General features: G+C 39.4%; 1 protein-coding gene and 1 long non-coding RNA gene across 2 annotated transcripts in view; one reads left to right on the forward strand and one right to left on the reverse strand.

Annotated features, from left to right (window-relative positions):
- The window catches only part of LRRC9 (leucine rich repeat containing 9), a gene marked incomplete at both ends in the record, with an annotated part of 62429 nt that extends 42058 nt beyond the window's left edge, over window positions 1-20371 (forward strand). The window contains 6 exons of the mRNA XM_083349633.1: window positions 309-445; window positions 2297-2514; window positions 3429-3497; window positions 5194-5319; window positions 18847-19030; window positions 20253-20371. Coding sequence (XP_083205759.1) covers window positions 309-445; window positions 2297-2514; window positions 3429-3497; window positions 5194-5319; window positions 18847-19030; window positions 20253-20371 — 853 coding nt within the window. The remainder of the gene's footprint in view (window positions 1-308; window positions 446-2296; window positions 2515-3428; window positions 3498-5193; window positions 5320-18846; window positions 19031-20252) is intronic.
- The window catches only part of LOC310632416, a 28265-nt gene continuing 4103 nt past the window's right edge, over window positions 2453-26614 (reverse strand). The window contains exon 3 of the long non-coding RNA XR_014490850.1: window positions 2453-2722. This is a non-coding gene — a long non-coding RNA (uncharacterized lncRNA). The remainder of the gene's footprint in view (window positions 2723-26614) is intronic.

Raw genomic sequence — 26614 nt, forward strand, 5'->3', positions numbered from 1 at the left:
AAAATGAAACTAAAATACCCATCACATATAACTTCAGCATCTGCACATTCAATTATTTTTTTAAGAAGAAACAATTTATTCAGGGTTTCAAATTCAAGCCACCTAAGTAAAATTTGAAAATGGCTAATTGACTTAAAATGTTCATGTTTAGATTGCTGCCTGGTTTCCAACTATATAACTGGATGTACTTTCCCATATAACATTTTGAAAAGCCTAGCATAGGTCCTGAAAATGTTTACCAAATTGTATTTCCACATTCAGTTTTTACTAAGCTATTCTTTCTGACTCAAACCCTGTTTTTATTTTAGGGATGCAGGAGTCACTGAAAGCTTGCCTCCAATAATGGAGAGTTTAGAAGTTCTCCATTTGGGCTATAATGGAATTACGAATTTGGTCTTGTTACAGATTAGTAGGCTAAAGAATCTGAAGTTTTTGTTTTTACAGGGTAAGTAACAATAGCAGTTAGTTCAATATCATTATCATGTATCTGTAGTTTCCTTTTGCAGCAAAGTTAAATAATGATAGGGCGGTGCATTGAGTAGGATATCCTGAAAAAGACCGTGGCTGCCTGGTACTTTAAAGAAGAACATTATGCACTGCAACAGTATATTTCAAATACCAAAAGAAAATGTGATCCCCAATAGTAATCCCTAAAGAGGATCACCATTAGATCAAATAATTAATTACATGATTTATAGGCACCATATCATAAAGCCTGCATTACTAATCCAGATAATGTGTTTCATCAGGTAAGTTCCTTTATGATGCTATTATGCATAATATCATAAACAGGTTGGATAGGAAAAAAGTCTCTATCACCCCACTTTCTCCTTTTGAGAAATTAGAAATATCCTCGAGAGAAACAGTATTGAAAATGGGTGGTTTTAATACTAAATTCAGAAAATACTTCTCCCCTAATGCCTTAATTTTATTTTATGCCACACTATCTCTGATTAAAAAAAATAAGTTTGCAGACTTATTAGCGTAAGTAAAACCTGTGAATGGAGGGAAGATTGGAAAAAGTTCTACCTCTTCTCATCCAACTGAATGTAATACAGAGTTTTTATGATCGGATCTCCTGCATTCTTTCCTTTGTCAGCAGAGGTTCTGAAGAGCGTTAGTGCTTATACTTTGTGCTGATTCCACAGTATGAATCTCTTAAAAGCTATTCTGTGAGGTAAAGCATATTTTCTTCCCCTCAGAGCTAATAGCTGATTGGAAAAAGTTTAAGCAGAGACATGGATGCGAAATGTGCATTACTGCCTTGATCCTCCTGTGCCCTTAAAAAGGATGTTGCAGTCTTGAAATTCCTACTTCACATGTAACTGGTTCTATTCAGTAGTGTGAAAAAATATATTATCTGTCTGGTAGCCTTTGCCTTAGGAAAACTTTTCAGTTCTTCCTGCAAATATACATTTGGTATGCTTCCACATGCAAAGGAGATACCACTTTCTTTGTTGGTTAATCATTTATGAAATTTGTGTGGCATCCCACTTTGTAATATAGAGTCTGGGCAGTTAACATGACACGGGAAAAACTCAAACTACAAAATAAAAAATATATTAAATTTAGTAATTAGTATTAAGTATTAAAGAGAAAGCAAATTTGGTGTAGAGTTAAGGCACCAGCTAGAAACTTGGAAACCATGAATTCTAGTGCAGCCTAGGCACAAAGTAAGATGGATGTCCTTGGGCCTAGGAAGCAGGCAATGGTAACCACTTAGAAAGTCTTACCAAAAACTGCAGGGACTTGTCCAGGCAGTTGCTGACTTGAAAAAAAAAGGGAAGGAAAGGGAAAGATATTGTATACATGGGTTTAAAATCATACCCTATGTTGTCTGTTCTCATGACATCATGGACTTTCCATCATGGAAAGGCAACTTGATTAGCTTGGGGTATTAATTGTTCACACATTTAACTAAATATTGTAACTATAGTTTATTGATTAAATCGTAGTTGTTACAATAACCTGGATTTAGCATAATAATAAACCATCAGCTGCTGAGTTCATATGACATAAGCAAATAATGTAGCCTAATACATTTCACAAAAATATAAACATGACTCAATTGCAGATCAAATAAATCCTGCATTTAACCAGAGATACTTCATAAATAGGAACATTAAGTACCATGATCAATGGAGGTTGCAAGAATCCATTATCAAGATCTGATATTCAGTGGTATGTTTTTGGCTGGGTGAAGAGGATATAACTATTCTGAAATATTTGTCCTTTTCATTATTTCCACTTGTCCATTGCATCTTTTTCCTATCCACTTTTGATTTTGGTATAACAGGAAATGAAATCAGCCACATTGAAGGGCTCGAAGGCCTGCAGATTTTGCAGGAATTGGTGCTGGATCATAACAAAATTAAAATTATCGGTGAGAATTGTTTTGCCAAACAGACCTCCTTGCTGGCTCTCCACTTGGAGGAAAATCGTCTGCGTGAACTCAACAATTTGCTTCCCTTGGGAAAACTACAGAAGCTTTTCCTCGGTCTCAACAGAATTCAGGTACAGGAGGCCTCATACCTCAGCCTTTCCAACTCAAAGTCTTCCAAATAGGCTTAATCTGTAGTTCTTGAATTTTTGGCCAGCATATCAGCTGAGTGGAAATTTCAGAAGCTATACTCCCAACACATCTGGAGGCATTAGGGTGGAGAAAGTTGATATAGAAAGTGATGTTTCCTTCATTCCTTTATTGCAAAGGAGAGTGAGTCAGCTGGAAAACATAAGACAGAAAGGACTATAGCAGAAATTTGAATTTGAGGACTAAAAAGAAAAAAGCAGTGTACTCTGGATAAAAGATGATATGTGGATACCCCACAAATTGCATCTGGCCCCCCCCGTCTATATCCTCTTCTGATCTTAATACTGTTTGGAAATAGCACACAAATCTTTGGCACTTCTGGAGTTTCTTTGTTATTTTGGTTGAGGAGTTGTATCTTAAAGCATCTTTATCAATACATTGCTTCTCTAGTATGCATATACCCATATGCTATGTTGTGTGACTTTGTAGATATATTTTTACAGAAAAAATATATAATGTACTTGGTTAACAAGGGTAATTAGAACCAGAAATTCCATTGCTAAGTGATGCATTATTAAAACACCATATCATGTAACCATCAGTTAGTGATGGCAATTCTGGCAATCCCCATTGTTGTCATTAAGTGAGGAATGCAGGTTGTTAACCGGGTCTCAGATAGCTTGCAAGCAGGCCATCAGGCAGGTAAGATACGGCTGGTGATAGTTGCTAGCAGGCAGAGAAGAATGTGCAAGTGGCACACAAGGTGTGGTATAAACGTGGCTCTGCTAGGGGAGGCTACACAGGTGGTCCACAAAGACCACTAAATGAATGGTCATTAAATCAGGGTTACCTGTAAAAACTGCTTGAACAAAATTATTATTTTTTATTTTGGGGGCAGGATTTGGTCGAACTTGAAAAACTTGAATATCTTCCTTGTATTAAAGAACTTTCAATATACGGAAATCCAGTGAGTATACTATTTTGCACAGTTATATCACTTAAGTTTATAGTTCCCTAAGTATTCCTAATCTATTTAGAAAATGCTGTATTGCCTGCTGCATTAAGAATAAAGCAGCTTTCAGTGTCTACTCACTTGCCATAAACTGTTACAAATTTACTCAAGGTATTAAATGCAATATCTGAATATGTTTATAGGTTTCATAAATAGTCAAGACGTTCTTGGGAAACCATGTAAATGAGTTGAATGCAAGAAGGCAAAACTGTACAGGGAGTCCTCGACTTACAACAGTTCATTTAGCAACTGTTCAAAGTTACAACAGTACTGAAAAAGTCACTTATGACCATTTTTCATACAATCGTTGCAGCATCCTCAGGATCAAAATTCAGACACTTGGCAGCTGACTGATATTTGCAGTGTCCCAGATCATGTGACCTCCTTTTGCGACCTTCTGACATGCCAAGTCAATGGGGAAGCCAGATTCACTTAACAACCTTGTTACTAACACGTGCAGCAATTCACTTAACAATCGTGGCAAGAAAAGTCGTAAAATGGGACAAAACTCCCTTTTAACATTTGTCTTACTTACCAACAGAAATTTTGGGACCAATTGTGGTTGTAAGTCGAGGACTATCAATATTAATCTCCAAATGTCAGAACTGAAGAGAAAGATGCTTCACTGCCCAGGAACATTGATATGTTTATGTCCAGCAGATTTCTGGCTATTGCTTTATTTTTTTACTTAATGTTGTTTTATATTCTGTGATTCTGAAATTCTTTTTCACTATTTTCTCTGATTTAATGTTCTACTTTGAAATGTGATTATTTCAGTATCTACTAAAATTGTTTTAAACTTTTTATTGTTAAACTTTTTGTATAGGTTTTAGGTTAGCCACTTTATAGATTTCATTCAGATTGAGTTACTCTCAAAGTTGAATTACTCTCAAAGAGTATACAGTATATGTCAAATGAGAAATCGCAGAACTTGACGTCGGATTTCAGAGAGAATGAGGGCTACAATTTATTTATTCTTTGTTTGACCCCAGGAGAAGCTGTTACTTTAAGAAATTGCAAAGAAATCCATGCTTCAAAGCATGTTTGTAGAATTGAATCTGAAGCATTCTAAGCCCCAATAATTCCTATTACTGCTTGATTGCTGTATTCAGCTGTACATTTACACTGATTTCAGTAGGTTGAGGCTGAGGCAAAAATAAGGTCTGAAAGTTGTCCAATTTTATTTTTAAATTTTTGAGGAATATATTTGGTGCAAAATAAAAGTGGCCATTTTTAAGTCTTGTCATGTTCTCTCTCTCTCTTCTAATTGCCTTCCTGCTGAACATAACATTAAATTGTATACGCTTCCCTAGTACTAAGGGAATTTAGTGCTCGTCATTACTCTCTTTACCAATATAGCTTCTCATTCAAAATAAGAACTGTATAACACATTTAAAATGTGGTTTTGTTGCTGTTGTTGTTCTTATAAGGACTGCATGCTTATCTTTTAAAGTTCTAAAAATAGATTCCCTTTTCAAGTATGTTACATCTGACTACCCTGTGCTAATGTTAGATGTGTTAATTTTGTTATATCTATCTTCACTTTCAATTAGGTCAAGGAATGGACTTAAACCTTTGGAAAGGATGTGGCTGTGGAGAACCTAATGCTTTAGTGCTGGATTAACCTTTTGCATCTCTCTTCCTTTCTTAGGTATCACGTAAAATTTCTCATCGCCCCCTCCTTATATTACGCTTACCTAACCTTCAGGTTTTGGATGGCATAACAGTTAGCCCAGAAGAGAGGGCAAGAGCTGAATTCCATTTACTAGAACAGCAAGTAAAGCATGGTTATTATAATTAAGTTTGGTTTGGGCTGTTACTATTTTGGGAAGGATGAACCAGATTTGATTCTGCCTGTTCTATTCCCCTTCCTTCTTTCCTTCCTTCCATCCTTCTTCATAATTCAGCATACTTTTGACACACACCATGTGGGTTGCCATGTTTCATCAAGAGTTTAAAACGGGCATCATGACAGTTTGGAAATAAGAGTTGCAATTGTCTATTTAACAATACTGCTATCTTAAGCTATCTTACTCCAAAGATTATTGTTACCCCCTGGGTACCTGTTACTTGCTCAGAAATGATCATCATTATGTGTTCATTGACCTGAAATAAGATTTTCTGATGAGGCTGGCAAGGTCAGCTTATTCCATTTTATTTTCCTGAAGCACTAAATGACTTTGAATGTATCACTTGTGACTCACTTTTATTTTGAAGGAATCCATACTTGATGGTACCTTGTCACCTAGAGGCAACCAAGTGAGTCCTGCTGTGCTTAATTCACAGATAGCAAATAAAAACAGGGAATGATTTCCAACAGACATATTTGGTGGACAGAATTAAAAAAGCAAGGGAATGGGATATAAATTAAGAGATTGAATGGGTGAGGATTTGGGAAGCAAAGATGTAACTTGTTTATTTATCTATTTATCTACCTATCATATCACATTTTTATAGCTACCCATCTCACATATTGACTCTGTGCAGCATACATAATAAAAGAGAATGCATAAAAATGTTAAAACCAGTTTAAAATAAAATTCACAAAATGACAGAAAAGCGTGCAGAGAGTGCATGAGTAAACCATCATACAACCATCTAATAGCCTGTGCTTTATCTTGGGATAAGCTTACCACTTTTTATGTCCAAATTTTACCTAGGATCTGAAATCTCACAGTTGTTTATAAAAATGTGTATATATCATAGCCTGGATTTAACCACACCTTATTTTTTCCAATAAATAAATCAAGAATTGTTTGTGTTCCAATTACATTTTTAGTCCATAATTATGTGCACCGTCTATAGGAACAGGTAGCCTAACACCAGCAAAAGTTTGGTGAATTACAATTTATAAGAGTTCTTGGCCCATTGAAAGTCAGTTGTCCTTGACCTCATCATTATCTGGATTAGAGACTATCTGGGAATTCTGTGGATGGATGCCATCTTGAGTGGCATCATGGGAAAAAGATAGAATGTAAATTTATTAAAGCACTTATGAATTATACATGTCATGACTCTGCTTAATTATAGACCTTGATGATATCTATAATTATGGAACTTCTATAGGGACTTTAATACTACTTCCTGATCAGAGCCATGCCATGATTAACTTATGCTGTATCTTCGGCACTGTTCAAATTGCAAGCTTTTTGTGCTGCAACTTATGATGGAGTTGCACTGGGCTTGTGGTTGGGCCACTTCCTTACTTGTAGGAATTTCCACAAGTCTCCATCCCTGGTTTCTTGCTCTGTTTTTCCCACAGCTGCTGACATAGTAACCAGTGCACAATGGATTTCAGGGCAGCTTTGCAGATAGTGAGCTGCATTTTTTCCACTTTTCTGCTATAGAAACATATATTGCACAGGGAAAGGAATATTGATTTGTTCTAGGGAGCTCATACTAAATTCTCGTGTTGGCTTTGTGAGGACCGTCCCAGCCCATTATAAAACTAGCTTTGAAGGTTTGGGTATTGTCTGAAATGAGAGTGTCTATAGAAGGCAAAAAAACGCTTTTAGTTGGACTGTATGCCCCTAATCAACAACAACAACAGGCTGACTTTTTTAGTTTACTTCATACAAAGCTTACCCAGTTGGATTACAAATCGTTTATTTTTATGGGGGATTGGAATGGTGTAGTGGACGTACAGATGGACAAGGCTGGCTTTTTTAAGCGTATTCCGTGTCATGCCAGATTGCCAAAGTCTTTTTTTGAAATGAAGGATGATTTGGAATTGCGAGATATTTGGCGTGACATACACACGCATGAAAAGGATTATACTTTTTTTTCTGATAGACATCAATCTTTTTCTAGGATTGATTTTATTTTGCTGACTAATGATTTTTTTTCTAGGATTAAAAAGGTGAAGATTTGTGCAAGAGCTATTTCTGACCATAGCCCAGTATGGTTAGAGATTAATAAGGATAACAGAGATAGGCGCTCGTGGCGCGCAAATGAGAATTTGTTTAGAAACCAGAAAAATGTTGAAGAGTGTAAACAGCGAATGAAGGATTTTTTTGAACTTAATATGAATAAGGATACCTCTATGGATATGGTCTGGGATGCTAGCAAGGCCTATATGAGAGGAGTGTTGATATATATGAACAATAAACATAGACGTATTTTGGAAGCTAGAAGGAAAGAATTGGAGAATGAAATTAAGGAAAAAGAGAATGCTTTGATTCTGAATCCATTGGATGTGAAGACTAAGGAGGCTATTAAGCTATTAAGAGGACAATTTGATAAATTAATGGCTGATCAAGTGGCAACCAATTTGAGGTTTGCCAGGCATAATACTTTTTGCAATGCTAATAAGCCAGGTAGATGGCTAGCTTATAGACTAAGGAAAAAGCAGAGGGCTTCTAACATAGACAAAATTGAACACAAGGGAAAAATGGTGTTTCAACAGGATTTTATTAAAAAAGCCTTTGTGGATTTTTATTCTAAATTATATGCTAAGGAGAAGATTAATGAAAAAGACATTGATGAATATTTGGAGAATGCTAGCATCCCGGTGCTTACACAAGTACAAAAAGAGGAGATTAATCAACTGATTACAGAAGAAGAAATACTTACAGTAATTAAGGAACTGAAGGTAGATAAAGCGCCAGGTACAGATGGTTTGACGGCGGCCTACTACAAAAATTTACAATTAGAGATGGTTAAACCGTTAAAGGAACTGTTCCAGACAATCCAGCGAGGGGGAAAGGTGCCTCCATCTTGGAGAACTGCCTTTATCTCTTTGATTCCGAAGAAAGACCAAGATGCTACTCAAGTAAAAAACTATAGACCGATATCACTATTAAATACAGACTATAAGATATTTGCTAAGGTGTTGGCTAATAGATTGATGAGGGTTCTGCAACGGGTGATTCATGGGGATCAAACTGGGTTTATTAGTGGTAGGCAAATGAAAAATAACGTGAGGCATATAGTAGATGTGTTGGAATTTTTGGAAAGGAACAACCAGATCCCTGCGGCGCTAATTTTTTTAGACGCTGAAAAAGCTTTTGATCAATTGAATTGGCAATTTTTGATGAAAGTTTTAGACAAAATGAATTTTGGGGATAAATTTTTGCAACCAATCAGGGCATTATATCAAAAACAAACAGCCCGAATAATAGTTAACAATAGTCTGACAGAAGTATGTAATATTGAGAAGGGCACAAGGCAAGGGTGTCCGTTATCGCCCTTGTTATTTGTGTTAACATTGGAGATATTATTGGTAAAAATACGAAATTCGGAAAGAATTAAGGGTATACAGATTAGAGATCAGGATTATAGATTGAGAGCGTTCGCAGACGATCTGGTTGTTACAGTGACCCAGCCGGAGAACTCTGTTGTGGACCTGATGGAGATAATAATGCAATATGGGAAGGTTTCTGGATTTAAAGTTAATGTACAGAAAACTAAAATTTTGGCTAAAAACATGACAGCATCGCAAAAGGCCCTTTTAGAAGGGTTAACTGGATTTGAGATTGTCAAAAGGGTTAAATATTTGGGGGTGTTTTTGTCGCCCTCTAATACAAAATTATATAAAAATAACTATGAAAAATTATGGGGAAAAATCCAAAAAGAAATGGAGAGTTGGGAAAAACTGCAATTGTCTTTGTTGGGGCGAATAGCAGCAGTAAAAATGAATGTCCTGCCTAAATTTTTATTTTTATTTCAAATGATACCGGTTCTTAAGAAAGATTCTAATTTGGAGGAATGGCAGAGAGGTATCAATAAATTTGTTTGGGCAGGGAAAAGGCCACGAGTTAAACTTAAGATTATGCAGGATACTCGTGAAAGAGGTGGTCTTAAAATGCCTAATTTTAAATTATATTATGAAGCTGCTGCGTTAGCAGGTATAAGTGATTGGATTAATTTGACACAAGAGAGATTATTAAATCTTGAGGGCCACGACTTGCTGTTTGGCTGGCATGCATATTTGTTGTATGATAAGAAGGTAGATAATGTGTTTAGAGTGCATATTTTAAGACAGGCATTGCTGAGAGTTTGGAAGAAGTACAGACATAAGTTAGATTGTAAGATACCATTGTGGGCAATTCCAAAACATGCAATAGAAAATATACATGCTGGTTTCAAACATGATGTGACTACGTACAAGGAGATCCTAAGCTTGGAAAGAAATGATTGGTGTTTGAAGCCATATAGTCTCTTGCGAGACGAGAAGATTGTTCAAAATTGGTTTCAATATACTCAGCTACGGGCCAGGTGGAAAGAAGACCAGAAAAATGGTTTTACAATGACTGATGAAAATCTGATAAAGCAAATTAGAAATCAGGGACCAGCACATATTAAACGGATATATCTTGCGTTGATAGAGATTGATTCAGAAACAGAACTCGTTAAGGATTGTATGATAAAATGGGCCCAAAACATCCAGGAAATTATCACAATGGACACGTGGGAAAAGATTTGGGTGAGGAACGTAAAATTTACACAAGCTCAAAACTTAAGAGAGAACTTTTATAAAATGTTTTATAGATGGCATTTAGATCCTAAAAAGCAAGTATGTATCCGAACTATCAGCCAAAATGCTGGAGATGTGGAGATGAAGATGCAACATATTTTCATGTATGGTGGACTTGTAAAAAGATCAAGGTTTTTTGGATAAAAATTTGGTGGAATATGCAGAAGATTTTTAAGCAAAGGATAAAGTTTTGTCCGCAACTCTTTTTGTTGGGAATAATTACGGATGCTACGGTTGTGGACACTAAGTTGATGTTAAATTTAATTACGGCAGCAAGACTTTTGATAGGTCAGTATTGGAAGAAAGAGGAACTGCCGACCATAGAAGAGTGGACTTTAAAGGTCTCCGACCTGGCAGAGATGGCGAAGATTTCGGCCTATTTGAAAGATCACTCGCAAGAACGCTATATTATGGAATGGAGAAAATGGGTTGAGTTTATCCAGAACAAGTATAGGGTTAAGAAGTTTCATGTAGCATTTGAATAAGTCTTCTTTCTTTTTTTCTTTTTCTATTTTAGTTTCTCTATATATATTTAATATTACTAAGGTTTGTCTTATCCTATATAAGCTAGAGAGTGATGGATTTTAGAGTTTATGGTTGTTAGTATATGGTTGTTTATGATTGTTTTTTTTATATATACCTTGTATTTAGCTCTGGGAAGTCGGGGGGGAGGGGGGGAGGGGGGAGAGGTAGGGGGGGAGGGAGAAGGGAGGGGGAGGGGGGATTCTTAAAGATAAATTGTATGTTAAAACTTTTCAATAAATAATAATAATAATAATAATAATAATAATAATAATAATTTTATTTGTATACCGCCCTTCTCCCGAAGGACTCAGGGCGGTGAACAGGGCAAACATATAAAAGTACAAGAATACAAATATTAAAAGAGATTAAACAGGGTGCCCAGAAACTAACAACAATAAGTTAAAATACATTAAAACAATATTAAAATCCAAACCCATCACCCATCAGGCCAGGCCGGCTTGTTCGAACAAGTAGGTCTTCAGATCGCGTCGGAAGGAGCGAAGGTCGGGCGCCATCCAGAGCTCAACTGGCAAACAGTTCCACAAATCCGGCGCACCCACAGAGAAGGACCTCCCCCTGGGGGCCACCAGATGACATTCTCTGACCAGTGGAACCCTGAGGAGGCCCTCTCTGTGGGAGCGCACAGGGCGGAGGGAAGTTGATGCCAGCAGCAGGTGATCCCTAAGGTACTCCGGACCCATGCCATGTAGGGCTTTAAAGACCATTACCAGCACCTTGAATCTCACCCGGAAGACAACCGGGAGCCAATGCAGCTCACGGAGCAGAGGTGTAACATGGGAGTATCGGGAGACTCCCAGCACCACTCTCGCGGCCGCATTCTGTACCGGTTGGAGCCTCCGAGTGGTCCTCAAGGGCAGCCCCATGTAGAGAGCGTTGCAGTAGTCTAAACGAGAGGTCACGAGCGCATGAGTGACCGTACGCAGGGCATCCCGGTCCTGACCTTCGCTCCTTCCGCCGTGACCTAGAGAACCAGAACCAGAGGGAGCTGATGCGCCACCACACTCTCAACAACCTTCGCAAGAAAGCGAAGGTTGGAGACCGGACGAAAGTTATTTACCACAGCTGGGTCCAAGGCAGGCTTCTTGAGGAGAGGTCTCACCACCGCCTCCTTCAAGACGGCGGGGAAACTACCCTCACTCAAAGATGCAGATATAACCGCCTGGAACCAGCCTCATGTCCCCTCCCGAGCCGCATAAACCAGCCAGGAAGGGCACGGGTCCAATAAACATGTGGTGGAGCTCAGCCTCCCCATAATCCTGTCCACTTCCTCCGGAGTCACAGGATCGAACTCCTCCCAGATAACATCGACAAGACCGCTCGTGTCCTGATTGTCAGACTCTGCCCAGTCGGAGTCCAAACCGGTCCGAATCCGAGCGATTTTGTCCGACAGATGTTGACTAAACTCCTCGGCACAACCCTGCAAGGGTTCCTCCCTCACCTCCTGATTAAGGAGGGAGTGGGTCACCCTGAACAGGGCGGCTGGGCGATTATCTGCAGACGCGATAAGGGTAGCGAAGTGATTAGACCTCACCACCCTTATCGCTGCGAGATAAGACCTAATACAGGTTCTTAGTCGCAATCAGTCGGATTCAGATCGGCTGGATCTCCAACAGCTCTCTAGGCCCCGTCTCCGACGCTTCATCTCCCGGAGCTCCGCAGAAAACCATGGAGCTCGCTGGGATCTGCACCGGGTCAGGGGCCACAAGGGTACAACTCGGTCAAGTGCCTCCGTGGCTGCCCTTTCCCAGGCTTCCACTAAGGCATCCGCCGAGCTGAGCAAAGGAGGCAGGTGGGGACCCCACCGCTGCCTGGAACCTCTCAGGGTCCATTAAGCGCCTGGGGCGGAACCATCTAGTTGGTTCCACACACCCATGGCGGGGAGTGGCAAAACGGAAGACCAGCCGGAGGAGATGATGATCAGTCCATGACAGGGGCATAACGATTGGGGAGCCCCCACCAAGATCATCTAACCACCGTCCAGATAGAAAAACCAAATCAAGGGTGTGGCCTCCCACATGAGTCGGTCCATGAATTACTTGCGTCAGGTCCATGGCCGTCATGGAAGCCATGAACTCCTGAGCTAACTCAGATGATCCTCCCAGGGATGGTAGATTGAAGTCACCCAAAACCATAAGTTTGGGGAACTCAATCACCAGCCCCGAGAGGATATCGAGAAGCTCAGGCAGGGCTGCTGCTGCGCGACTAGGCGAAAGGTACACTAGCAGCAGGCCCACCTGCGCCCTAGGACCACATCTCAGGAGGAGAGACTCACACCCGACTATCTGGAGAACGGTGGCCTCCTGCGGACACAGGGTCTCCCTCATAACCACCGCCACTCCCCCGCCCCTACCCTGAGCCCGAGGCCGGTGCAGCACCCGGAAACCTGGTGGGCAAAGATCAACCAGAGGGATACTACCCTCTGGGCCCAACCAAGTCTCCGTGATGCAAGCCAGGTCCGCCTGCTCACCCTCAACCAGATCCTGGATGAGAGGAGCCTTATTGACAACGGCCCTGGCATTCAAGTACACCAGCCGGAGCTCAGGTGGCTGCACATCCTCGCTCCCAGGACCTCAGGGCGAAAGCAGAGGGTCGGAGCGCCTCACCGCTTGTAAATAGCGGAAATGCCCTCCCGGATGTTGATACAGCCCTCTGTTCGTACACCTGCTGCCATTCCCTAACGTCGTGGGAATAGGTAGTCCCACGACCCACTCCAGAGCTCCGGAGACAGCCAACCCCGGCTCCTCCCCCCCGCGATCGATCCCGGACCTGGCCTGAACAACAGTTGGTGGATTACCCCCCATTTCCAACCAACCACAACCCTCCCCCCCTAACCCCACAAAAAAATTGACTAAAAAAGTAACCAGGGACCTCTTATTAAATTTATGCCGGAGGCCCCTGTCCCTGCCCAGCCATCTCTCAGGGTCCCAACAATCGCGCCCTTCATCAAGAGGCAGAGTGGAAAGTGAGGCAGGTTGCATCCTGGAGACTTTAGTATCATTTCCTTTTTTATGAGCCAGTTTTTACATTTTCAGTAATACAAGGGAAAGTGTATTTATAATCCCCAATTGAATAAGACTAGTAAAATTTTCAGTGGAAATGAACATCTAGTATCTTAGTAGCACCATACAGTTTCTATTATTAAGACAAGAATTAATTTGAAAATTGGCAAAATGTTTTATTTTTGCATCTTGACTCTTAAACTGCAGATTTTTTCCTCCTTGGAACATAGTATGAATCATCTAAGTTTTAATATTTATTTGGAATTTCAAATTGTTATAGAGAAAAGGATACAGCTTTTATAAACAAAGCCCTTGACAACCTTGATTTGTGATGTCTTAAGCTCCACTCTTACATACATGTCATAGCAGGGAAACTTTATGCCATCTTTCTAAGAAGTGAGGCAAGTTTCTCTATGCTGCAATTACTCACTAAGTTAATGCCTCAAAAGTATGGTTTTGTCAATTGAAGATAACAATACTTGTTAAATCAATTATTGCCTCCTATAAATTATTTTTTTAAATTATTATTAAATTTATTTCTCACGCATCTTGCAGCAAATGCTCTAATTCTAAACCAAAGTGTGTTTTATAAACTGGATATCACTTAAAAATAAATTATAATACAGTATTAGTCAGCTAGGAATAGAATGCAAAGGCTTCCACTTATTAGTGAGATATTCTGTTTTTCAAAAAGTTTGAATGAAAATCATCTACTTAGCTATAATAGAACTGAGACATTTTTTTCTTAGACTGCCACAATAGAACAACAGTTTCTCAGTTTTCTTTGTGACACTCAAGTTACTTTTCCCTAAGAGCCTGTAGACAATTAAGAAGAAAAATCTTATTCTTTCCTTTAAAATAATTTGGTTTTGGCATGAAATATCAAATGAAATTTCATATGGAGAAAAGCAACTAAATTAGCCCCTTTATATAATATCAGTTTTATTTTGTGGGCCAGGTACTTGAAACCTAAGAAAGACTATTTAACTGTTAGACTTTTCCTATGGGAGCAAAAATATTTTAATAAATAATTTAAAAGAATGAGAACTAGTTTGGTCTAGTGCAGGGGTCGGCAACCTCGGCTCTTTTATGACTCGTGGACTTCAACTCCCAGAATTCCTGAGCCAGCATAGCTGGCTCAGGAATTCTGGGGGTTGAAGTCCACGAGTCATAAAAGAGCCGAGGTTGCCGACCCCTGGTCTAGTGGTTAAGGTACCAGGCTAGAAACCAGGAGACTATAAGTTCTAGACTTGCCTTAGGCATAAATGTCAGCTGGGTGACGTAGGGCCAGTTACTCTCTCTCTCTCTCATTATATCAGGCTCTGGCAACAAAGTAGTAATCAATTCCTATCACAACCAAAACAGGCAAATTCTGCATTTGCGGGATTTATAAAGTTATCAACCCCAATACAAAGAAGAAGAAGAAATAAAAGAACATTACATTTATTTAATAATTCCCCAATCCATTTCACTTAGCTAATCACAAGTGTATTCTTCTGCTAGGGACAAATAACATACATGGATTCAGGTTATGGTGGTGGGTTCCTTTTGTAAAATGGAAATTCTACTTCTTAGAGAAATAAGAATGGGGTGGCAAGAGGGGGAGCATTATTTTAAAGGGCATCACTTTCCATTTTCAGACTGCTCTACTTACAGGCTGGTGTCACAAGGATATCCTCCATTTGAGTCCCAGCAGGTTCCTCGGTTCCCCATCTTGAACCAAATTGTTCTTTGCATGCTCCTTTTTCATCCATTTTATCAGTTTTCTAATCCAGTTTTTATGAGATGTAGGCATACCCCACTGCTAACAGAATTTTCAGATTTTTAAAAATATTTTAAAGGGTTTCAGTGAGAGAAGGGGAAAATTCTCTTATTCAGTTGTTCAAGATAGAGCATGAAGCAGTAGGCTGAAACTGAGGAGAAATTGCTTTCAACTGAAGAAGAAATACTGTCAAAACCTACTGGGGTCAGAACACAGAATTAAGCTGGTGGTGTTTGTTAATGTTTATAAGGAAAGTGCCACAACTCAGTTATAAACTGGATGTTTTCAATGCAGAAGATTCCAGGTTCTGTCCCAACCATCTCCAGGTAGGCTGCAAAAGTCATCATTTGCCTGAAATATCAAGAGAGCTAATGCCAGTCAGGTTAACCAAGACTGAATTAGATGGCTTAAAAGTCCAATTTTCTGTTTTTCTTTATAAGTCTCTCCCCACGGGAGAAATACTATTGCTCTAATCGGGGCTTCCATCTGCTTGCATGGGACTACTGCCAAAGGCAGACCCCAGCAAATTCACCATTTTAAATAAATTAGGAATTGGTTCCTGGTTTGGAAGGTAACTGAGGGAGTAGAGAGTGTTCATCTAGTTTTACATAGATATTTTTTTCAAATTGTATAATTATTATTATTATTATTATTATTATTATTATTATTATTATTATTATTATTAATTTCTATACCGCGCTTCTCCCGAAGGACTCAGGGCATGTACAGGGCTGTAAATACAATAAAAATACAGTGTACAAAAATTAAGATAGAATTAAATATTAAAGCCCAATTACAGTAAAATTAATTAAAATTAATATTAAAAAACCCCAAACCCCTCAGACGAGGCCGGCTTGTTCAAATAAATAAGTTTTTAGGTCACGGCGGAAGGAGCGAAGGTCAGGAGCCATCCGGAGCTCAACCGGTAAACGGTTCCAGAGGTCTGGCACGCCCACAGAGAACGCCCTCCCCCTGGGGGTCGCCAGTCGACACTCTCTGACCGACGGCACCCTGAGGAGGCCCTCTCTGTGGGAGCGCACTGGACGAAGGGAAGTTGATGCCGGCAGCAGGTGCTCCCGTAGGTAATCTGGACCCATGCCATTTAGGGCTTTATAGGTCATCACCAGCACCTTGAATCTCACCCGGAGGGCAACCGGCAGCCAATGCAGCTCGCGGAGTAGAGGTGTTACATGGGAGTATCGGGAAACCCCCAACACCACTCGCGCGGCCGCATTCTGCACCAGCTGAAGCCTCCGAGTGGTCCTCAAGGGCAGCCCCATGTAGAGAGCATTGCAGTTGTCTAAACGAGAGGTCATGAGCGCATGAGTGACTGTACGCAAGGCCTCCCGGTCCAGATAGGGCCGCAGTTGGTGCACCAGGCAAACCTGGGCAAAGGCCCCCCTAGTCACAGCTCCTATATGATCTTCCAAGGAGAGCTGTGAATCTAGGAGGACACCCAAGTTGCGAGCCCTATCTACGGGGGGGGAGTAGCTCACCCCCCATAGTTAGAGGTGGAATAATCTGAATTTCCCAAGATGCCGGCACGTACAACCACTCAGTCTTGTCGGGATTGAGGCGAAGCCTGTTCCTCCCCATCCAGACCCGAACCGCCTCCAGGCAACGGGACATCACATCGAGGGCATCACTGGGGTGGTTTGGGGTGGAGATGAAAAGCTGGGTATCATCAGCATACTGATGATACCCAACCCCAAAACCACGAATGATCTCACCCAGTGGCTTCATATAGAACAGGAGAGGCGAGAGGACCGATCCCTGAGGAACTCCACAAACGAGAGGCCTCAAGGCCGACCTCTGCCCTAATAACCTATTGTGGAGTTGGCTTTTAAACTGATCTAGTTAATTATAAAATATCATAGGCTCCACCTCAAAAGAAATAAAAGAAAGTATGGGAATTTGTCAGAAGGAGGACAAACCTGCACTGAGACTTAGGGCAGAATATCAGAAAAATGGGAATTGCATTTTTTTTTTACAGTAAGCACTGAAACAAACTTGCAGTCTTCAGATCTTGCAGTGAAATCCTGTAAGAAAGAGAAAATGTTAATCCCAAAATTGGATTAACTGGAAGCCTGATCAGATTTTTGAAAATTGGTTAAAAATAATAAGATTTTATTTTCACTGTTGTGCATTAAAAGTCTTAGAGGAATATCAGCTGCTTGAAGATATTTGAAATCATTGTCTTAATTTTTTTTCAGAGTGTGAAAAAAACACCCAAATAGTCAGAAATATACACAAAACAATAACATCTGATTTTAATTAATACTTAAAAGCTTATTGGAACAAATGCAATGTACTTTAAAAAAAAGATTGTAAAAGAATATCCATAGGGGTTGATAACTTTATAAAATAGAGACCATCACTAAGAAGGCTTCTCTACATCTGTCCTAAAAATAATATATAGCTCTGGTTGAGAAGTAACAATTAGTCGTGTTGTGTTCTTGGACTTCACTATGAAAGACGTCCCTGACAAGATTAATATTTGCATTTTTATTCATTCATCCGTTCATTCTTTTATTTTTCACACAACCACCCATCTCCCTCCCTGAATGTCAGTTTTCTCTACTCATTCTTGGAATGCACAACCATGCACACTCTCAATTGACATAACAAACCATTTTGGCACAAAACAAAGTGAATAGCCTTGAATAGCCAGGAGATTATGTTACGGTTGCCACTGTATTGCACTGCAGACAGACACAGTTGGAAAGTTTCATTGTTTGAGAAATTGCTGACAAAATAAGAATTAAATATATTAGACTTCAACAAGATGGATTTTTTTTAATTCCTGGTGACTGCCTGGGCAAGTCCTTGCAGTTTTCTTAGCGAGAATTCAGAAGTGCTTTACCATTGCTGCCTCCAGAGAGAGAATGACTGGCCCAAGATCACTTACCCGGTTTCATGCCTAAGGTGGTACTAGAACTCACAATTTCCCAGTTTCTAACTTGGTGCTTTAATGACTAGACCAAACTGACTCTCAATTGAGTGGTGAAGAAAATCAGCCTGATAAACAAAATGGAGACTACATCCTGTTCTCCCCCTCTTCCCAAAGTCCCCTGCAATCCTATCTAAACCAAAGAATATAAGCTTCCTTACCAGGTTACAGTATAGCTCAAGGGCAACCCTTACTAGGAAATTGCAACCTAGAGAAATTCCAAGACTTTATCATCCATCAATTGATGATCTCAACATTCCATCTCCTTTAACAGTGGGCTTCCCCAGCTCTGCTGTCCTCTTGAAAGAGCCACTTTGCCTAACAATCCAACTAAACTAACCCTAGATACACTGACAAGGACCTGCCTGGCTCCCGCAAATTGGCCAGCAAATCAGATCCCTATGATTTCCTGCCTCGTGTTCCTCAACATCTATTCAAATCTTTTTCAATTGTTTAGGGTCCCTTTCTTGTAAAGCAGAATGTTCAAGCATGGGCCTACAGCATTTTAATTTTTTTATAGCATGTTCAAGACTAGGAGATTGTACTTTATTGCTTCTTATTTCCTCATATAGGTTCTTCCTTCAGCCAATTCTCCAATAGACTGTGGATTTCCTGGGCTGTTATCTTCTTTCCCCAAAGCATGTCCCTTGAAGATTGCCAATATCGGTCTTCCAGGAACAATCAGCCATGCATATGTGGCTGACTTTGGTTTTCCCTATACTATTGATGAAGTGATTGGAAGCGAGGCTAACAAAAGTAAGTATAAGTGGACTGCTATGCTGAATTTTTTGCTGTGTTGTCAAAAATGTTGGCTCCTGTCAATGATTTCTCACGGATTTGGGCAAACCACTGTGGTGATGTTGTGTAGCTTTGGACTGTGCAATGGAACCATGAGATGGTCAGTTTGATTGGTTGAGGATTGAAGTAGAAGCTGCCTGCAAATATAAGATAGTGACTGGAGTGGGAACCTAATTGCCCTAATTTCATAGCTCAATCATCAGGGCAGAAGAGTGAAGCAAGTGCAAGTACATTGGTCCAAGGGCTGTAGTTGCAAGGTCAGTTTTGCACATTTACAGTCTTGTGCATATGAATCTTCTATGGGTGAGACAAGAGGACATATTCCTCCAATCCTCTGTCGTCCCTGATCTTAATTCAGTTGCTTGCCTGCCTCAAACTGTTACATTTTAGCACATTTAGACATAATAATTTCCTTCATTTAATTATAATTTCCTTATTGGGGGGCTTTTCCTCTTTGAATTATGAAAGCTGCCCAGAATCATGTTGCAGTCCAGGCAGCTCTCTAAATAAAATGATTAGATAAACAAAAAATATGTTGAATTAATATCAAGAACCAAGTACTTTATGATAACCCAGCTTTAAAAGTATTAAGTTCCATTTCTGAGCATACACTTAAAAAGAAGACTAAGGGAATGGAGAGAGTCAGTTTGGTATAGTGGTTAAGGCACCAGGCTAAAAACTAGAAAAACTTGAGTTCTTGTCCTGCTTGGACACAAAGCCAGCTGGACACCTTGGGCTAATCTCAGCCCTTAGGAAGCAGGCAGTGCTAAACCACTTCTGAAATCTTGCCAAGAAAACTACAGGAACTAGTCCAGGCAATCACTAGGAGTCAACACTGATTCACAGGAACCAAAAAAAGGCTAGGCATGGCAATTGGAACTGTCATATCTGGTTGCACAAAAGCGGATGATTATGAAATGGCAACAAAGATACTTAAGTTCTTTGCTGCCACTAGTGGTCATCCAAATTATAGCAGTCCTAAGAAAGCTGTTCTAGTGAGAACAGAGGTGGGAAAATAATTATGCAAAACTGCAACTGTCTGTCTTGAAGCAAGCAGTTTTGTTTTTTCACTTTTTTCACTTTTGTTTTTTCACTTTAATTCACTTTTCTCTTGTTTACCTTAAATAATAAAAAAAATACCAAAATTTGGAGAATACCAATTTTGCAGTTTAATTTTCAGGTAGAAAACCAAAGAACACAGCCCTGGGATTGTGTAGTTCTCGGAGCATTCATGCTGAATTAGCCATGAGGCAAGCCAAAAATACATTGGGTAACTTTCCAAGTCATGGGACCTCATAGATCATCCTTGCTGAATAATGTAAGTTTATTTCATCCATGTTAATGATTTCAGCAGCTCTCTTCTGACAACTAAGAGTGGCACTGTAGTTTGCCAGTTTGTTAGTTATCTTACCTGCTTTATGTCTCTATGCCTCCAAATAATTCAACATGGCAATCATGATTCTTCCATTTATACTTATAACAGTCGTATGGGAAGATTACACTGAAATATCATTATTGACTTGACATTACTTAGGAAGCTTTCTGAGAAAGCAGGATATTGAAACTCAATACCTCTTGTTTTGGTCTAATATTTTAGCTACTATGGGTAGTCCTCGGGTTATATTTGGACTGGAATTTCCATTGCTAAGCAGTCGTTAAACAAAATGTGACAACGCCATTTAGTGAGGGAAGTTCCAACAATCCCAGTTCCAGTTGTTAGGCAAGGACCTCGCATGATTGCAATTTATAATCTCCTGCTGTCTTCTCCATGGACCTTGTTTGTCAAAACTGGTTAGGAAGGTTGCAAATGGCAATCGCCTCTCCCATTTTCTGCAACTCCCACCCCAATCCAAGCCATTCTCAGCTTAGTCGTAAGCCTTGGTTCTTCCAAGGCAAGGGATGCTTTCAGAGGATCACTGAGCCAAGAGGTCAACTAACAGCTGCCGTGTGCAAACTGCCTCCACTTCAATTCCTCCCACCCACCTACCGGTATCTCCCTCCCAACTCTGCCTTTTTGGCTGCCTGATGCAGTCTGGCCAAGATAAAGATACAGTTGTATTCTGCCACCACTACCTACATCTGCTTCCACCATCCCCAGTAGACCTTTCCAGGCTTCCTTAGCACTGATTTCTTCTTCCTCCTCAGAATCACCTTGCTTCCCCTCACTAGGACTGCCAATTCAGGCTAACCTCAAGCCCCTCAGCATGGAGACTCTAGGCACTAGGCTCGGAGGTGGCAGTGAGGGGCAGAAGTGGGTAGGTGGAGTTAAAAGTGGAGGCAGTTTGTACAGGGCAGAATGTGACAATGAGGTGCTATGAGGGTCATCAGTGAGGGTCATCAGCCAGAACTCTGAGGACTGGTTGTAAGTCCATTGTTTCAGTGCCATTATAACTTTGAAGAGTTGATGAACAAATATCTGTCTAAAATATAGGATCTTATGTATTTCTGTACCCAAATCTTTATATACTACTTCAGTGTGTGATGTATGAAAAAGTTGCTTTTAGCTGAAGTGTAATAGACATGAAATCAAATTCTCTTTGCTATTTCCATGTTCTAAGCTACATAGATTTTCTTGTTCAGATACAGAATTAAAACATGGGTTTTGATTAAAAAAAACACGAATTACATCCAGCAAGAATATGCAGAAGAAATTTCAGACTGAAGAACAGAAGATTAAGGGAAAACCTCCAAAAATATTAATTGCTTGACAACCGTGCAAGCAATTTAGGAAATATTTCTTAGGAAATAGTAGAATCTCCACTATTAAATACACTTAAGCAGAAGTTAAACCTTGGTGGAGCAGAGCCTTGGTGGAGCAGTGGGCTAATGCCTCCTTAAGTAACACCAGCTGCCTGCAATTAGTGCAGGTTCGCATCCCACCAGGCTCAAGGTTGACTCAGCCTTCCATCCTTCCGAGGTAGGTAAAATGAGGACCCAGATTGTTGGGGGCAATAAGCTGACTTTGTAATAATGCCGCTTGGGGGGGGGAAAGCCCTAATAAGCAGGCATATACATAGAATGAAGGCTATTGCTAAGCACATTGGTTTGTGCTTAAATTGTAAGCCGCCCTGAGTCTTCAGAGAAGGGCGGGATATAAATGGGATTAAAATAAATAAATAAAATAATAAACAAATATCAGTTAGGAATAGCTGCATTTTGAATGTATGTTTTGCATTAACCTGAATTGAATAGTGAATGCAATATCCCTTCCAAATGTATCACTCTATGGATTCTGATATTGCATGGCATAAGTTTGAAGATGACTTAAACAATTAATTTGCTAAGAAACTAAGCAGTTCCACTATTTTATAGTTTCTTCTTCAAGAGTTAAGGGAGACATTGATGTACTGACTTGATTTGATCCCATCTTTTGTACATGAACTTAAGACGAGTTTCTCCTCCTATTTTTTTCTCCCAAACAATAAACCTGTGAGGTAGATTTAAGGGAATATAAATGACCCAAAATCATATGGCGACTACTACAGATGAGGATGGACTTGAACCTGATTTCTATGGTCCTAGTCCAGGGGTAGGCAACCTCGGCTCTTTTATGACTCATGGACTTCAACTCCCAGAATTCCTGAGCCAGCTATGCTGGCTCAGGAATTCTGGGAGTTGAAGTCCATGAGTCATAACAGAGCCGAGGTTGTCTACCCCTGTCCTAGTCTAACACTATAATGCTACAGCATACCACATTCTACCACACTGTCAAATATAGCAAGCCATCTGATTTCTCTTGAGAATGTATATTAGTTGGCAGTTTTCTCTCTAATAAAAAAAAAGATTTTGTTTCTGGAAGGAGATCTTGTTAGGGGAAAGCAAGAATGTCGCTCAGAGATTCTCATGTTGGGAATAGTTGTTAAAACCAAAGGAATTGGCAGATTTATTTTTTTCCTGGAAATTATAGATGCTTTGATCTTCAGAGCAGCAGGTAGTCTTCACTTAACCACATGATTCACTTAACTGTGGTGACTTGCTTTACAACCATTGTAAAACAGTAGTAAAATTGACTCAGGTTATGTGGTAGCCCATGTAACAATGATTTATGACCCAAATTCCGGGCCCAATTGTGGTTGTTAAGTGAGGATTACCTGTAATTAATTCTTGCTTGGAAGAGCAAAATTGCCTTGCAAATTTAATCCTTTTTGCAATACCTTAACATGCTTTCTTTTTTCTCCTGTCAAGTTAATTTCTTCTCTGCTTATTTCCTGTCAGCATTGATCTCCCAGTTTTCTTTCCCTTCCAATACAGTTTCCCCTTCTGCTCATCCCATTTCCACCTAATTTTCTTCTTTCTTGCTGCTGCTAGAAGGAGGAACAGAAAAGTGTGTATGTTTTTGCAGGAGTAGTTGGTGTGTAAGAGAAAGGAAGGTTAATTTATAGAGTGGGAGCACAAACCTGATTTGTTTTTATAAGCAGTTAATTCTAATCAGTAATTCAGTGAATTTTTTCCTCTTTTTTATGAAAAGTGGATTTTGAAAAATACAGAGATACATGTCAATAGAACATTTATTGGGGAGGAAACTAATTTCAAATGGAATTGGCAACCCTTGATTAAGGAGGTGGGAAACTGACCATTGTCCCAAAGGTGCTTTTTTCAAGAGGCAACCCGAGTTTCTTAGTTTTTCCTTGAGGATGTTTCGTTTCTCATCCAAGAAGCTTCTTGGATGAGAAGTGAAACGTCTTCAAGGAAAAACAAAGGAAGTCCAGTTGCCTCTTGAAAAAAGCACCTTTGGGACAACCATGACCTGGATGTCTGAGACTCTCAATAGACATGGAACTGACCATTGCACAGAATTTGGTTTCTTTATACTTATTTTTAAAAATCCTTTTTGGTGGGGTTGCCTTAACTTCCAAATTATTCTTCTTCCATATAGATACAGTGTCAAAGGTATGTAGCTCATCAGGGGCTTTGGCTAGGCCAGGGGTAGGCAACCTCGGCTATGCCGACTCAGGAATTCTGGGAGTTGAAGTCCATGAGTCACAAAAGAGCCGAGGTTGCCTATCCCTGGACTAGGCCCAGTGACCTCACCCAACTGCTCAATTTCCCATCCAGTGCCAATGGCTGATTCACTCTTGGAGAAAGAAGCTGCTTTCTTTAATTAAATAATGCCACCATTGAAATTCTTTTGATATATATATATAAACTGTTCATTTTTTAATTGTACTTTCTTTCAGAATATTGGACAGTAGCAAATCTGAAAAAAAAGTTTCAATATAGGAAAAAATGAATCATAGTCCTGACATCAGTATAAAAATTTACTTTTTTCAGCTTAAAAAAAGAATTTCATATGCATTCATACTTCCCCACATATTTTTCTGACTTGGAGCAAAACGAGTGAATTATCTATTTCCTAAAGTTGATTACATAAGATTATTTTATATTTTTATTCAGAATACAATACATCACCTTGAATCAAACATGGCAGTAGATTTCCTCATTTTTTAAAATGCAAAGCAACTTACAACTTCCAAACAGCTGCTTCCCTAGAGTTAACTGCAAAAATGGAAGCTTTTAGTTGTTTACAACAAGTTGAACTGCTGAGAAGTGAGGGATTCCATCTACATTCACAGCTTGCTGTAGCCTGTGTGGACATAAGCAGCAGCCAATGCTGTTTGTCAACTTAAGTGCCCTACATCTCAGAGTGGATTTCTTCATAATTTTACTTTTTAAAATAAAAACAGTTTAGAAGAGTAGCTTTGAACAGGCTTACTCTAGGACGGTAACGTTAAGTTGCTAAGACTATTCTATTACTATAACAGTAAAGTCTTGGAAGTATTTTAAAAACATTTATTAGGAGATAAACTGTTATAGGGTAGAATTCCCATCAATCAGGTTTGTATTTTTTATATTCTCTCTATCTCACTATTTGCTGTCTGTCTGTATCTATAGTTCAGGGTAATATTCAGAGCAGCTGATGAAAACTATTCTACAAAAGCTTATCTCACAACAAATTTTGTCTTTACAGTGCCACAAAATATTTTCATTTTGCTGCAGTGAAATTACAGAGCTGTGCTTCTTGAAATTACTGGAGACAATTTGAGTGCCAGATTGAGGAATGCTGGTATACATAAAAATGTAATACCTAATACTTGTGTGCATTTGACTTTCCGTCCAACTATACTGTAAACTGTAAATCAGTTTTATTTGCTAATGGAAAGAAAAAAGTCCACTACAAACCATTATTTTCCAGATGTAACATGCTGTTGCTAATAGAAATGCTCTCTATTTCATTGTATTAGCAGGGTGCTCTTTTTCATGTCACCATATGCCCTGATTCCCTGTATTATGTACGTTTGAGTAGAAACACATTCTGTTTTGAGTTGAGCGGGAAAACAAGAGATCCAAAATTATGAAGTTATATGCTATAGAACGAACTGACTGAATGATTTTTTAAAAATTATTTCTGGCTTTTGAGAAATAGTAATTGTAAAGAAAAAAATAGAATATTCCCATCAATTCCTATAATATGTGCAATTGAGAAGAGTTGGAAAATGTCCATGTACCATATGTTGGAATCTCATCTGTGGATTAAATCAAAACAGTATGATTTCTAAACAGAAGACTTGTATTACTATAAAATAGTAACAACTCCAGACATAATGACTCAAGTGAATCATGTTTGGCATTTCACAAAAAAGAAAAAATATGTTAATTTGTTTTAGAGAATGTGAAGAAAGACCTTACATATCTGCTGCAGGATGGAGCCTGTCAGAAAAGCAGAACAAAATAACCCATCAAAGGGTACATTGCCATACTGGAAATGATTCTGTGGGTGGGTTACACATTAAACCCTAACTTTGACAAAAAGTTTGGAGTTTTCACAAATCATTGAGTTCACACAACAGGCTGAACTATAAAATGCCCAAGTTTCATTTTATCCTGGTTTAACATGTTCCAGTTGATGATTTCCAGTTACATTTCAGTGAGAAGAAAAGGTGCCGTATGAGGTAGAGGAATGTTTCAGTATAAACTGCTTTCCAATAATTTGGTGGGTCAGTGAGAGATTACAGTTGTGAGCATCTTTATATTTGATCTTAGGCAAAAGAACTGATGGAACATATCCTTATATTAGGGATGCCGATATAAGGAAACATTTGGCAACCAGGCAGAGAAAGAACTAACCAATTTGCCCCTCTTCTCGTGGCTTATTGCTCTGTCAATTCCTGTGGGTTATATATATTTAAAATCATTTCTTTTGTGCACAATTCACCGAGGCCATAAGTCTCAAATCAAGCACATCGTGTTGGTTATTTATTTACTAGTGTTCAAGGGTGGCGTGAGTAAAGCTCATCAATGCTGACATCTGCCTGAAGGCCTCCAGGGCAAGCAGATTCTTCCTATGAGCCTCCAGTTTAATATGCCACATGACTAGGATTGTATGCCAGATCTTGGGATCTTCTGGGAAATTAAAATGATTGCTCTCAGGAACCCCTGTTTGGTTGATACTGTAGTCAGGAAGTTCATTTTATCCAAAGCACCCTCAGAACTAAGTATATTTAAAATCGTTTATGTAGTCACATTTTTATTCTTAAAATGTAG

This window comes from Vipera ursinii, assembly GCF_947247035.1.
Source record: "Vipera ursinii genome assembly, chromosome: 1".
NCBI classification, from domain to species: domain Eukaryota; kingdom Metazoa; phylum Chordata; class Lepidosauria; order Squamata; family Viperidae; genus Vipera; species Vipera ursinii.